This window comes from Nerophis ophidion, linkage group LG03 (genome assembly GCF_033978795.1).
Source record: "Nerophis ophidion isolate RoL-2023_Sa linkage group LG03, RoL_Noph_v1.0, whole genome shotgun sequence".
NCBI lineage: Eukaryota > Metazoa > Chordata > Actinopteri > Syngnathiformes > Syngnathidae > Nerophis > Nerophis ophidion.
The window spans coordinates 7494719-7508800 of record NC_084613.1 but is presented as its reverse complement, the minus strand read 5'-3'; the positions used below and the strand labels follow the sequence as shown (position 1 = coordinate 7508800).

Here is a 14082-nt window from a genome sequence, read left to right as displayed (position 1 = left end):
TTCCCCAGGGTCCCCAGTAAGAATAATCAGCACATTACTTCATCAATCCAGAGATTTAAAGACGCGTATGAGCTAAGTGGGCAGTGGACATTTGACCAAATTTTTTTTATGCCTCCACAACCTGTAGAAAGGGCGGGTCCCCACAAGTCCTGATCAACACACTGGTCCCCATTCCAAATTATAACCAGTGTGTGTGTGTGTGTGTGTGTGTGTGTGTGTGTGTGTTCTGTCAATACTGACTTAATGGGGATAGTTTCGATGAGAGAGTGTGGCGATGGTAAGATATTAAACCGAGTTGGTAAGTGAATTTGTTTGCTAATAGTAGCTACTAGCCGTACCCATGTATTTTCTATGGGCGGTTAGCATGGGGTTTTTATCCCGTTTCCTCCAATGTTTCTGATCCGATAGAATTTATATTTATGTCGAGTCTTTATTTTGGGTTACTTAAATACGGTGACTGAGTGTTGTGGCGTTTTAAGGCCATCTGCAATTTTTATGCTACATAATAATGTTTTTTTTTTTATTAAATGTGCTTTTCATGATGGTATCCTTACATCACACTCAAATTTATAAGTGCAGGGCCTTTGGTAAGCGCCGGAGTGAGAAGATGTTTTAAAATAATTAGCGCCCTGGCGCTAATTCAATGAAATACGGTATGCAAAATTAATTAAATTTGGTCCCCATGAACCGTATTGACTCTTTTTCTCCAGGGTCCCCAGTAAGAATGATCAGCACATTACTTCATCAATCCAGAGATTTAAAGACGCGTATGAGCTAACTGGCTAGTGGACATTTGACCAAAATTTTTTTTATGCCTCCACAACCTGTAGAAAGGGCGGGTCCCCACAAGTCCTGATCAACACAGATCAACAACCGTCCAACATTTTACAACTAATTGTAAACCTATAGGTGCCGACCATCAGGGCCGAGTTGCGATGAGAGAGTGTGGCGATGTTAAGACATTAAGCCGAGTTGGTAAGTGAATTTGTTTGCTAATAGTAGCTTCTAGAAATACTCATGTATTTTCTATGGAAGGTTAGCATCGGATTTTAATCCTGTTTCCTCCAATGTTTCTGATCCGATTGAATTTATATTTATGTCGAGTCTTTATTTTGGGTACTTACATACAGTGACTGAGTGTTGTGGCGTTTTAAGGCCATCTGCACTTTTTATGCTACATAATAATGTTTTTTTTTATTAAATGTGCTTTTCATGATGGTGTCCTTACATCACACTCAAATTTATAAGCGCAGGGCCTTTGGTAAGCGCCGGAGTGAGAAGATGTTTTAAAATAATTAGCACCCCGGCGCTAATTTAATGAAATACGGTATGCAAAATGATTTAAATTTGGTCCCCATGAACCATATTGACTCTTTTTCCCCAGGGTCCCCAGTAAGTATGATCAGCACATTACTTCATCAATCCAGAGATTTAAAGACGCGTATGAGCTAAGTGGGCAGTGGACATTTGACCAAATTTTTTTAATGCCTCCACAACCTGTAGAAAGGGCGGGTCCCCACAAGTCCTGATCAACACACTGGTCCCCATTCCAAATTACAACCAGTGTGTGTGTGTGTGTGTGTGTGTGTTCTGTCAATACTGACTTAATGGGGATAGTTTCGATGAGAGAGTGTGGCGATGGTAAGATATTAAACCGAGTTGGTAAGTGAATTTGTTTGCTAATAGTAGCTACTAGCCGTACCCATGTATTTTCTATGGGCGGTTAGCATGGGGGTTTTATCCCGTTTCCTCCAATGTTTCTGATCCGATAGAATTTATATCTATGTCGAGTCTATATTTTGGGTACTTACATACGGTGACTGAGTGTTGTGGCGTTTTAAGGCTATCTGTACTTTTTATGCTACATAAAAATGTTTTTTTTAATTAAATGTGCTTTTCATGATGGTATCCTTACATCACACTCAAATTTATAAGCGCAGGCCTAAATTTACCGCATGCCTTTGGTAAGCGCCGGGGTGAGAAGATGTTATAAAATTATTAGCGCCCCGGCGCTAATTCAAGGAAATACGGTATGCAAAATGATTTAAATTTGGTCCCCATGAACCATATTAAATCTTTTTCTCCAGGGTCCCCAGTAAGTATGATCGGCACATTACTTCATCAATCCAGAGATTTAAAGATGTGTATGAGCCAAGTGGGCAGTGGACATTTGACCAAATTTTTTTTATGCCTCCACAACCTGTAGAAAGGGCGGGTCCCCACAAGTCCTGATCCCCATTCCAAATGATAACCAGTGTGTGTGTTAAAGTTAAAGGTAAAGTACCTTTGACTGTCACACACACACTAGGTGTGGTGAAATTTGTCCTCTGCATTCGACCCATCCTCTTGATCACCCCCAGGGAGGTGAGGGGAGCAGTGAGCAGCAGCAGTGCCGCGCCCGGGAATCATTTATGGTTATTTAACCCCCAATTTTTTCATATTTTTTGGTATGTGAGTGTGTGTGTGTGTGTTAGGTTACAAATTAAATGTGCATAAAAAGCCGACCTGGCACTTTAGTGAAGGGTGAATAATGAGTGTGGGCGTGTGGCGGCATGCACTCACAGTCATGGTGAAGGTGGTGAGCTTCTTGGTGTTGATGACTCTCTCGTCGATGGTGTCAGGCTGAGACAGGTTGATCATTTTGCTGGCGGAGAACGGGCGAAAACGTCAGGCAGGTGCTTGCAAGATAGGATCTTTATTGCCATGTTCAGCTCTCAAGATTGCCTTACTCAATCAATGAAAAAATAGTTTGTGCGAGGTGAGTTGTCTTGGTCCTCACAGGTGTTCGCTGTCCTTTTCCAAAAGGCATGTTGTTTAAAGGCCTACCGAAACCCACTACTACCGACCACGCAGTCTGATAGTTTATATATCAATGATGAAATATTAACATTGCAACAGATGCCAATACGGCCGATTTAGTTTAGTAAATTACAATTTTAAATTTCCCGCGGAGTTTCTTGTTGAAAACGTCGCGGTATGATGACGTCTCGGGTTGGAGGGGACCGCTTACGGCTAAAAGTCATCTCTTTTCATCGCATAATTACACAGTAATTTGGACATCTGTGTTGCTGATAATGGAGACGTCAAAGAAGAGTGCTGTTGGTGGAAAGTGGTGGATTGCAGCTGCCTTTAGCACCGAAACACAGCCGTTTTTTTCTTTGTTTGTTGTGAAGCTTTAACACAGAGCGGTCAAGCGAACATGTTTCTCTACGTCAACCAGCATGTTTTTGGATGGGAAAATTGTGATATATATCTTACCGGAGACATCAGTGGATTATGCAGCTGTCAAAAAGGCAGCTGTGAGCTTGGCACCTCGGCTTCTTTCAGAGACACTGGCGTGTTCTCCGCAGCCATCCGACTTTGAGGTATGTCTTTACAATCTCACTAAAACACTATTGTGTTTGGGGCGGCATAGCTCGGTTGGTAGAGTGGCCGTGCCAGTAACTTGAGGGTTGCTAGTTCGATTCCCGCTTGTGCCATCCTAGTTACTGCCGTTGTGTCCTTGGGCAAGTCACTTTACCCACCTGCTCCCAGTGCCACCCACACTGGTTTAAATGTAACTTAGATATTGGGTGTCACTATGTAAAGCGCTTTGAGTCACTTGAGAAAAGCGCTATATAAATATAATTCACTTCACTTCACTATTAAAACAATAAGCAGAACTATCCTAGTAAATGTGTCTAATTACATCTGAAACGCTCACACTGCCGCCGCCCGGAGCCGTCGCTTTTTATTTATTTATTATTATTTCATTTTTTCCTAGTCCTTCACTCTCACTATCCTCATCCACGAATCTTTCATCCTCGCTCAAATTAACGGGGAAATTGTCACTTTCTCGGTCCGAATTGCTCTTACTGCTGGTGGCTCACATTATAAACAATGTTCAGATGTGAGGAGCTCCACAACCCGTGACATCACGCGCACATAGTCTGCTACTTCCAGTAAAGGCAAGGCTTTTTTATTAGCGACCAAAAGATGCAAACTTTATCGTCGATGTTCTCTACTAAATCCTTTCCGCAAAAATATGGCAATATGGCGAAATGATCAAGTATGACACATAGAATGGACCTGCTATCCCCGTTTGAATAAGAAAATCTCATTTCAGTAGGCCTTTAATTCATCCGTGGTGAACGCGGATAAACTAAGCCAGCATAGTTGGTTGTCCTGTGTTTGCTGTCCATGTAGCGTTCATGGTAGCGACGCCATCCTCACGTTCATGTGTCGCTTTAAAATGTTATTTTAAACTGACCTGCGGCCGTAATAAGAAAGTTTGTCGCTAAAAGTTTGGACACACCTTCTCATTCAGTGCGTTTTCTTTATGTTCATGACCATTCACCTTGTAGATTGTCACTGAAGGAATCAAAACTATGTTATACTGTTATACGATTGGCAATAAAAGTTTAAAATTTTGTTGGACTTTGTGTGCTTTATTCTGAAGGCTACAATACATATTATTACTTTCATTTGTTTTCAAGAACATAAAAACTTATTTTTAAGGAGTGGCAGGGGAAACCTTGATTGATACATACATGCATACATACATACATACATATACACAGTATATATACATATACATATATAAAACACACATATATATATACACATACATATATATATACATATATACATAATACAGTCACATACAGTACAGACATACATACAAAGTTTGTACATACATAAACCTACATAAATACATACATATATACATACATATATACATACATACTTATATACATTATATATACACATCTATATATACATATATATATACATATACACATATATATATCCATATATATATACACATACATATATACACATACTGTATATATACACACATATATACATACATACATACATACATACATACATACATATATACATACATATATACACATCTATATAAACATATACACATATACATCCATTTATACATACACATACATATATACATACATATATATACATATACACATCCATATATACATATACACATATATATCCATATATATACACATACATATATACATACATATGTATACATATCTATGTATACCTATACACATATATATGCATACATATATATCTAGATACTGTACATATATACAGTATATGCATAAATATATATATACACACATATATATATATATATATATACATATATATACATACATACATACATATATATATATACACATCCATATATACATATACACATATATATCCATATATATATACACATACATATATACATACATATGTATACATATGTATGTATACCTATAGACATATATATGCATACATATATATATATATACATACTGTACATATATACAGTATATGCATAAATATATATATATATATATATATACACACACACACATATATATATATACATGCATACATATATACACATATATACATACATATATACATATATGTACACACACATATATACATGCATATACATATATATTCTACACACACACATATATATATACAAACATACACAGACATATATACATACATACATATATATGTATATATACATATATATACACACACACGCACACACGCACACACACACGCACACACACACACACACACACACACACACACACACACACACACACACACACACACAAGTTTTATATTGTAGTTTATTCAAAATAGCAAAATTGGAATTCTCTCCAAGAGCTTCAAGAGGTAGTCACCTGAAATTTGTTTCAGGTGTGCTTGAAGCTCATGGAGAGAATGCCAAGAGTGTGCAAAGCAGTGATCGGAGCAAAGGGTGGCTATTTGGAAGGAACTAGAATAGAAAACATGTTTGCAGTTATTTCACTTTTTTTTGTTAAGTACATAACTCCATGTGTTCATTCATAGTTGTGATGTGACAATCTAGAATGTAAATAGTCATGACAATTTAAAAACACACATTGAATGAGAATGTGTAAACAAATGAAAGTAATATGTATTGTAGCCTCCTGAAGAAATCACACAAAGTCCAACACTATTTTTAACTTTTATTGCCAATCGTATAACAACTGGCCAAATTCCAACCGGTTGTACCTCCCGTACAAACACTTTCGTCTTTGATACACAACAACACTTCCTCATTCTCCTAATGAATAACTACAGATGAGTTGTAATTGATGTATACAATGTATATATAATGTGTGTAGATGTAAACAATGTAGATATAATGTGTGTAGATGTAAACAATGTAGATATAATGTGTGTAGATGTATACAATGTGTGTTAGATGTAAATATAAACGGAATACAATGATTTGCAAATCCTTTTCAACTCATATTCAACTGAATGCACTACAACGACAAGATATTTGATGTCCAAACTCATAAACGCTGTTCTTTTTTGCAAATAATCATTAACTTAGAATTTCCTGGCTGCAACACGTGCCAAAGTAGTTGGGAAAGGGCATGTTCACCACTGTGTTACATCACCTTTTCTTTTAACAACACTCAATAAACGTTTGGGAACTGAGGAAACTAATCGTTGAAGCTTTGAAAGTGGAATTCTTTCCCATTCTTGTTTGTGTAGAGATTCAGTCGTTCAACAGTCCGTATTTTACACTTCATAATGCGCCACACATTTTCCATGGGAGACAGGTCTGGACTGCTGGCGGGCCAGGAAAGTACCCGCACTCTTTTTTTTACGAAGCCACGCTGTTGTAACACGTGCTGAATGTGGCTTGGCATTGTCTTGCTGAAATAAGCAGGGGCGTCCATTAAAAAGACGGCGCTTAGATGGCAGCATATGTTGTTCCAAAAGCTGTATGTACCTTTCAGCATTAATGGTGCCTTCATAGATGTGTAAGTTACCCATGCCTTGGGCACTAATGCACCCCCATACCATCACAGATGCTGGATGTTGAACTTTGCGTCGATAACAGTCTGGATGGTTCGCTCCCCCTTTGGTCCGGATGACACGATGTCGAATATTTCCAAAAACAATTTGAAATGTGGACTCTTCAGACCACAGAACACTTTTCCACTTTGCATCAGTCCATCTTAGATGATCTCGGGCCCAGAAAAGCCGGCGGCGTTTCTGGATGTTGTTGATAAATGGCTTTCGCATTGCATAGTAGAGCTTTAACTTGCACTTACAGATGTAGCGACCAACTGTATTTAGTGACAGTGGTTTTCTGAAGTGTTCCTGAGCGCATGTGGTGATATCCTTTAGAGATTGATGTCGGTTTTTGATACAGTGCCGTCTGAGGGATGGAAGGTCACGGTCATTCAATGTTGTTTTCCGGCCATGCCGCTTACGTGGAGTGATTTCTCCCGATTCTCTGAACCTTTTGATGATATTATGGAGCGTAGATGTTGAAATCCCTAAATTTCTTGCAATTGCACTTTGAGAAAAGTTGTTCTTAAACTGTTTGACTATTTGCTCACGCAGTTGTGGACAAAGGGGTGTACCTCACCCCATCCTTTCCTGTGAAAGACTGAGCATTTTTTGGGAAGCTGTTTTCATACCCAATCATGGCACCCACCTGTTCCCAATTAGCCCGCACACCTGTGGGATGTTCCAAATAAGTGTTTAATGAGCATTCCTCAACTTTATCCGTATTTATTGCCACCTTTCCCAACTTCTTTGTCACGTGTTGCTGGCATCAAATTCTAAAGTTAATGATTATTTGCAAAAAAAAAACATTTATGAGTTTGAACATCAAATATGTTGTCTTTGTAGCATATTCAACTGAATATGGGTTGAAAAGGATTTGCAAATCATTGTATTCTGTTTATATTTACATTTATCACAATTTCCCAACTCATATGGAAACGGGGTTTGTGTATTTAATGTGTGTAGATGTATACAACGTGTATATAAAGTGTGCAGAGTGTCTCACCACAGCAGGATGCCGTCCCGGACGGAGGTGAAGAGGCTTTCATCATCAGGGTTCATGGGCAACAGATGCCGGCAGTCGGGATCTTTGGCCAACGCTTTGTTGATCCAGTTGACAAACGCCACCTTCTCCTCATCTACACGTTTACACACACACAAAAAGTCATGCACCTTCTAAAAGCAAGTGTTTCCTTAAAGGGGAACATCATCACCAGACCTTTGTTGACATTTGTGGCTATATTTGCATCCAGCCTTTCCCTCCACCCACATTTAATGCCAAACAAACACATACCAATCGACGGATTCAAGTTGCACCGGTGTCAAAAGATGCGAACGTCCCTCGTTTGTCCTGCACATTTTACCGACGATAGCGATGCTACGACAGAGATGTGTGGATATCCTGCGACACTCAAAGCAGATGCATTTCCAACGATAAAGTCAACGAAATCACAAAGGTGAGTTTTGTTGATTTTATTGACTTATGTGCTAATCAGACATATTTGGTCGCGGCATGACTGCCAGCTAATCGATGCTAACATGCTATTTAGGCTAGCTGTATGTACATTTGTAGCTATATTTGCACCCAGCCTTTCCCTCCACCCACATTTAATGCCAAACAAACACATACCAATCGACAGATTTAAGTTAGACCAGTGTCAAAAGATGCGAACGTCCCTCGTTTGTTCTGCACATTTTACCGACGATAGCGATGCTACGACAGAGATGTGTGGATATCCCGCGACACTCAAAGCAGACGCAGTTCCAACGATAAAGTCAACAAAATCACGAAAGGTGAGTTTTGTTTATTTTATTGACTTATGTGCTAATCAGACATATTTGGTCGCGGCATGACTGCCAGTTAATCAATGCTAACATGCTATTTAGGGTAGCTGTATGTACATTTGTAGCTATATTTGCATCCAGCCTTTCCCTCCACCCACATTTAATGCCAAACAAACACATACCAATCGACGGATTTAAGTTGCACCAGTGTCAAAAGATGCGAACGTCCCTCGTTTGTCCTGCACATTTTACCGACGATAGCGATGCTACGACAGAGATGTGTGGATATCCTGCGACACTCACACGGATGCATTTCCAACGATAAAGTCAACGAAATCACAAAGGTGAGTTTTGTTGATTTTATTGACTTATGTGCTAATCAGACATATTTGGTCGCGGCTTGACTGCCAGCTAATCGATGCTAACATGCTATTTAGGCTAGCTGTATGTACATTTGTGGCTATATTTGCATCCAGCCTTTCCCTCCACCCACATTTAATGCCAAACAAACACATACCAATCGACGGATTTAAGTTGCACCAGGGTCAAAAGATGCGAACGTCCCTCGTTTGGTCTGCACATTTTACCGACGATAGCGATGCTACGACAGAGATGTGTGGATATCCTGCGACACTCATAGCAGATGCATTTCCAACGATAAAGTCAACGAAATCACAAAGGTGAGTTTTGTTGATGTTATTGACTTATGTGCTAATCAGACATATTTGGTCGCGGCATGACTGCCAGCTAATCGATGCTAACATGCTATTTAGGCTAGCTGTATGTACATTTGTACCTATATTTGCATCCAGCCTTTCCCTCCACGAACATTTAATGCCAAACAAACACATACCAATCGACGGATTTAAGTTGCACCAGTGTCAAAAGATGCGTACGTCCCTCGTTTGTTCTGCACATTTTACCGACGATAGCGATGCTACGACAGAGATGTGTGGATATCCCGCGACACTCAAAGCAGATGCATTTCCAACGATAAAGTCAACAAAATCACAAAGGTGAGTTTTGTTGATGTTATTGACTTATGTGCTAATCAGACATATTTGGTCGCGGCATGACTGCCAGCTAATCGATGCTAACATGCTATTTAGGCTAGCTGTATGTACATTTGTAGCTATATTTGCATGCAGCCTTTCCCTCCACCCACATTTAATGCCAAACAAACACATACCAATCGACGGATTTAAGTTAGACCAGTGTCAAAAGATGCGAACGTCTCTCGTTTGTTCTGCACATTTTACCGACAATAGCGATGCTACGACAGAGATGTGTGGATATCCTGCGACACTCAAAGCAGATGCATTTCCAACAATAAAGTCAACGAAATCACAAAGGTGAGTTTTGTTGATGTTATTGACTTGTGTGCTAATCAGACATATTTGGTCGCGGCATGACTGCCAGCTAACCGATGCTAACATGCTATTTAGGCTAGCTGTATGTACATTTGTAGCTATATTTGCATCCAGCCTTTCCCTCCACCCACATTCAATGCCAAACAAACACTTACCAATCGACGGATTTAGGTTGCTCCAGTGGTCAAAAGATGTTAGAAGGCGATTGCCGAATAGCTTCAGTTTCTTCTTCAATTTTGTTTTCGCTATCTGCCTCCACACTCCAACCATCCAATAATCTGTTGAGTCGTTTAAGCCGCTGAAATCCGAGTCTGAATCCGAGCTAATGTCGCTATATCTTGCTGTGCTATCCGCCACGTTTGTTTGTGTTGGCGTCACTATGTGACGTCACAGGAAAATGGACGGGTGGATTTACAGATAGCGAAAATCAGGCACTTTAAAGCCTTTTTTCGGGATATTCCAGGACGGGTAAAATTTTGAAAAAAAATTCGAAAAATAATATAAGCCACTTGGAATTGATTTTTATTGGTTTAAATTATTTTGATATTGTGATAATGTTCCCCTTTAATATCACATTATGTGATACATTGAACACACACAGTGGTGGTCAAAAGTGTACGTACACCTGTAAAGGAGATGATGTCATGTCTGTGTGCACTGCAAAAACTGAAATCTAAGTAAGATTAAATATCTCAAATAAGGCTGATATTTGCTTATTTTATGTCTGATAAGATAATTATTCTCACTAAGTAGATTTTATGTTAGAGTGTTTTTCTTGTTTTAAGGGTTTTGGTCCTAAATGATCTCAGTAAGATATTACAGGTTGTAGTTGAGATGTCATGACCTATATTGAGTAAAACATGCTTGAAACTAGAATATCAACTGTTGCAAAGCCGTGTCAACAACACCCACAAGTGTAAAAGTACTTTTTTAAAGTAATACTTTCTTTCTTTATGTCAAGATGATGCCACTAGCATTTAATTAATTCAGGAATATTTTTCAACATATTAAGCAAAAAGGCCTAATATTTTTTTTTCTACCAAGAAAAGTGCACTTGTTATTACTGAGAATATACTTATTTTAAGGTATTTTTTGATTTATTGAGGTTAGCTAATTTGACTTGTTTTGGAAAGTCTTGACAAGCCAAATTTTCTTGTTCTATTGGCAGATAATTTTGCTTAGTTCAAGTAAAATACCCCTCATTTTTGTATTTTTTTTCCCTTGTTTTTGAAGACTGACTTTTTGCAGCGTGATTTTAGTCGTTTTCGGTTTTGTTTTTGGACTCTTTGTGCACTTTTGTTTGTTTTGTCACCAATAGCGGTATTTTTCAACCTTTTCTGAGCCGGGGCACATTTTTTGAGTTAAAAAAATGCGGCGGCACACCACCAGCAGAAATCGTTAAAAAAAAACGAAACTCAGTCGACAGTAAAAAGTCGTCGTCGCAATTGTTGGATACGACTTTAAAGCATAAGCAAGCATGTATCACTATAGCTCTTGTCTCAAAGTAGGTGTACTGTCACCACATGTCATATCACACCCTGACTTATTTGGACTTTTTTGCTGTTTTCTTGTCTGTAGTCTTGCGCTCCTATTTTGGTGGATTTTTCTCTGAGTTTTCCTGTAGCAGTTTCATGTCTTCCGTTAAACGATATTTCCCGCATCTACTTTGTTTTTATCCTTCATCGTGGGGACATTGTCATGTCATGTTCGGATGTACATTGTGGAAGCCATATTTGCTCCAGAGTAAGTCTTTGCTGTCGTCCAGCATTCTGTTTTTGTTTACTTTGTATAGCCAGTTCAGTTTTATTTTTGTTCCGCTTAGCTTTCCCTAAGCTTCAATGCCTTGGGGCGGTATAGCTCGGTTGGTAGAGTGGCCGTGCCAGCAACTTGAGGGTTGCAGGTTCGATTCCCGCTTCCGCCATCCTAGTCACTGCCGTTGTGTCCTTGGGCAAGACACTTTACCCACCTGCTCTCGGTGCCACCCACACTGGTTTAAGTGTCACTTAGATATTGGGTTTCACTATGTAAAGCGCTTTGAGTCACTAGAGAAAAGCGCTATATAAATATAATTCACTTCAATGCCTTTTCTTAGGGGCACTACACCTTTTGTTTATTTCTTGTTTATGCATTAAATAGCTTTTTACCTGCATACTGCCTCCCGTTGTATCAACATCTACAAAGCAATTAGCTACCTGCTGCCACCTACTGATATGGAAGAGTATTACACGGTTACTCTGCCGAGCTCTAGACAGCACCGACACTCAAAAACAACACATCATTCCCAGACTATAACTACTAGTTTGCTAAAATATATTTTAACCCAAATAGGTGAAATCAGATAATCTCCCACGGCACACCAGACTGTATCTCGCGGCACAGTGGTTGAAAAACACTGACCTATAGCAACCCATTAGTTTTCACCTTGTCCCCAAGTCACGCACCTGTTTTCACTATACACCACAGTATTATTTAAGCCACCGTTGCAAGGTAGTCAGCCTGGCAACATCACCATCTATCACCCTCGATCACACTCTCCACATCCATGCCCCTTGTCTCTTTCCAAGCACGTTTTTTTTATTCATGCCATCGTGCAAGGGTTTTGTTTTATGTTCATAGTTTTGCCTTTGCAATAGTTTTGTTTCATAGTTAAGTTTTTGTACCTCTGCTGTGAGCTCCTTTCATTTGTTCTTGTAAAGTGTTAAAATAAAATATGTCTTTACCTTCACGCCTCGCCCGCTTCAACTTTCGCTTTGCACCTCGGGAAAACAATCCACCCCCAAGTCCAAGTCGTGACACATATCCCTTGGCAAGTTTACCTGCAATAAGGCGCTTTTGGTAGCCATCCACAATCTTCTACTTCTACGTTTTTTTACCACAAAATTGGTGCAGTTCAGCTAAATGTGTTGCTTTTCTGACATTGACTTGTTTCTTCAGCATTGTCCACACCTTCAAGTCAGGACTTTGGGAAGGCCGTTCTAAAACCTTCATTCTAGCCCTACTTAGCCATTCCTTTAACACTTTTGACGTTTGCAGTCATTGTCAACTGCGCCCAAGACCCAACCACCGGGCTGATGATTTTAGCTTGGGGCGGTTTAGCTCGGTTGGTAGAGTGGCCGTGCCAGCAACTTGAGGGTTGCAGGTTCAATTCCCGCCGTTGTGTCCTTGGGCAAGACACTTTACCCACCTGCTCCCATTGCCACCCACACTGCTTTGAATGCAACTTAGATATTGGGTTTCGCTATGTAAAGCGCTTTGAGTCACTAGAGAAAAAGCGCTATGTAAATTTTTCTTGAAGATGAAGCTTGTCCTGAAGAATTTGGAGCTAATCCTCCTTTTTTTCATTGTCCCATTTACTCTCTGTAAAGCAGCAGTTCCATTGGCAGCAAAACAGGCCCAGAGCATGATACTACCACCACCATGCTTGGCGGTAGGCATGGTGTTCTTGGGATTGAAGTTCTTTTCTTTTCTTCTCCAAACATATTGCTGGGTATTGTGGCCAAACAGCTCCATTTTTGTTTCATCTGACATCACACGGACAAAAATAAATCCTACTGGAGGAAAGTTCTGTGGTTGGATGAAACACAAATGGAGCCAAAATACCCAGCAATATGTTTGGAGGAGAAAAGGGGAGGCCTTTAATCCCATGAACACCATACCTACCGTCAAGCATGGTGGTGGTAGTATTATGCTCTGGGCCGGTTTTGCTGCCAATGGAACTGCTGCTTTAAATGGGACAATAAAAAACAAGGATTAGCTCCAAATTCTTCAGGACAACCTACCTAAATAATCAGCCCAGAAGTTGGGTCTTGGGCGCAATTGGGTGTTCCAACCGGACAATGACCCCAAACTCACATCAAAAGTGGTAAAGGAATGGCTAGAATGAAGGATTTAGAATGGCTTTCCCAAAGTCCTGACTTAAAAGGTGTGGACAATGCTGAAGAAACAAGTCCATGTCACATATTTATCTGAACTGCAGCAATTTTGCGGTGAAAAATGTAAGCAGAAGCTTGTGGATGGCTACCAAAAGTGCCTTATTGCAGGTAAACTTGTAAGCAAATAT

General features: G+C 39.6%; 1 protein-coding gene across 1 annotated transcript in view; it reads right to left on the bottom strand.

The window, feature by feature from the left end:
- LOC133548704 (plastin-1-like) overlaps positions 1-14082 on the bottom strand; it is a 49783-nt gene that overhangs the window by 21096 nt on the left and 14605 nt on the right. The window contains exons 5-6 of the mRNA XM_061893677.1: positions 7874-8006; positions 2563-2644 (exon numbers count right to left, since the gene is read on the bottom strand). Coding sequence (XP_061749661.1) covers positions 2563-2644; positions 7874-8006 — 215 coding nt within the window. The remainder of the gene's footprint in view (positions 1-2562; positions 2645-7873; positions 8007-14082) is intronic.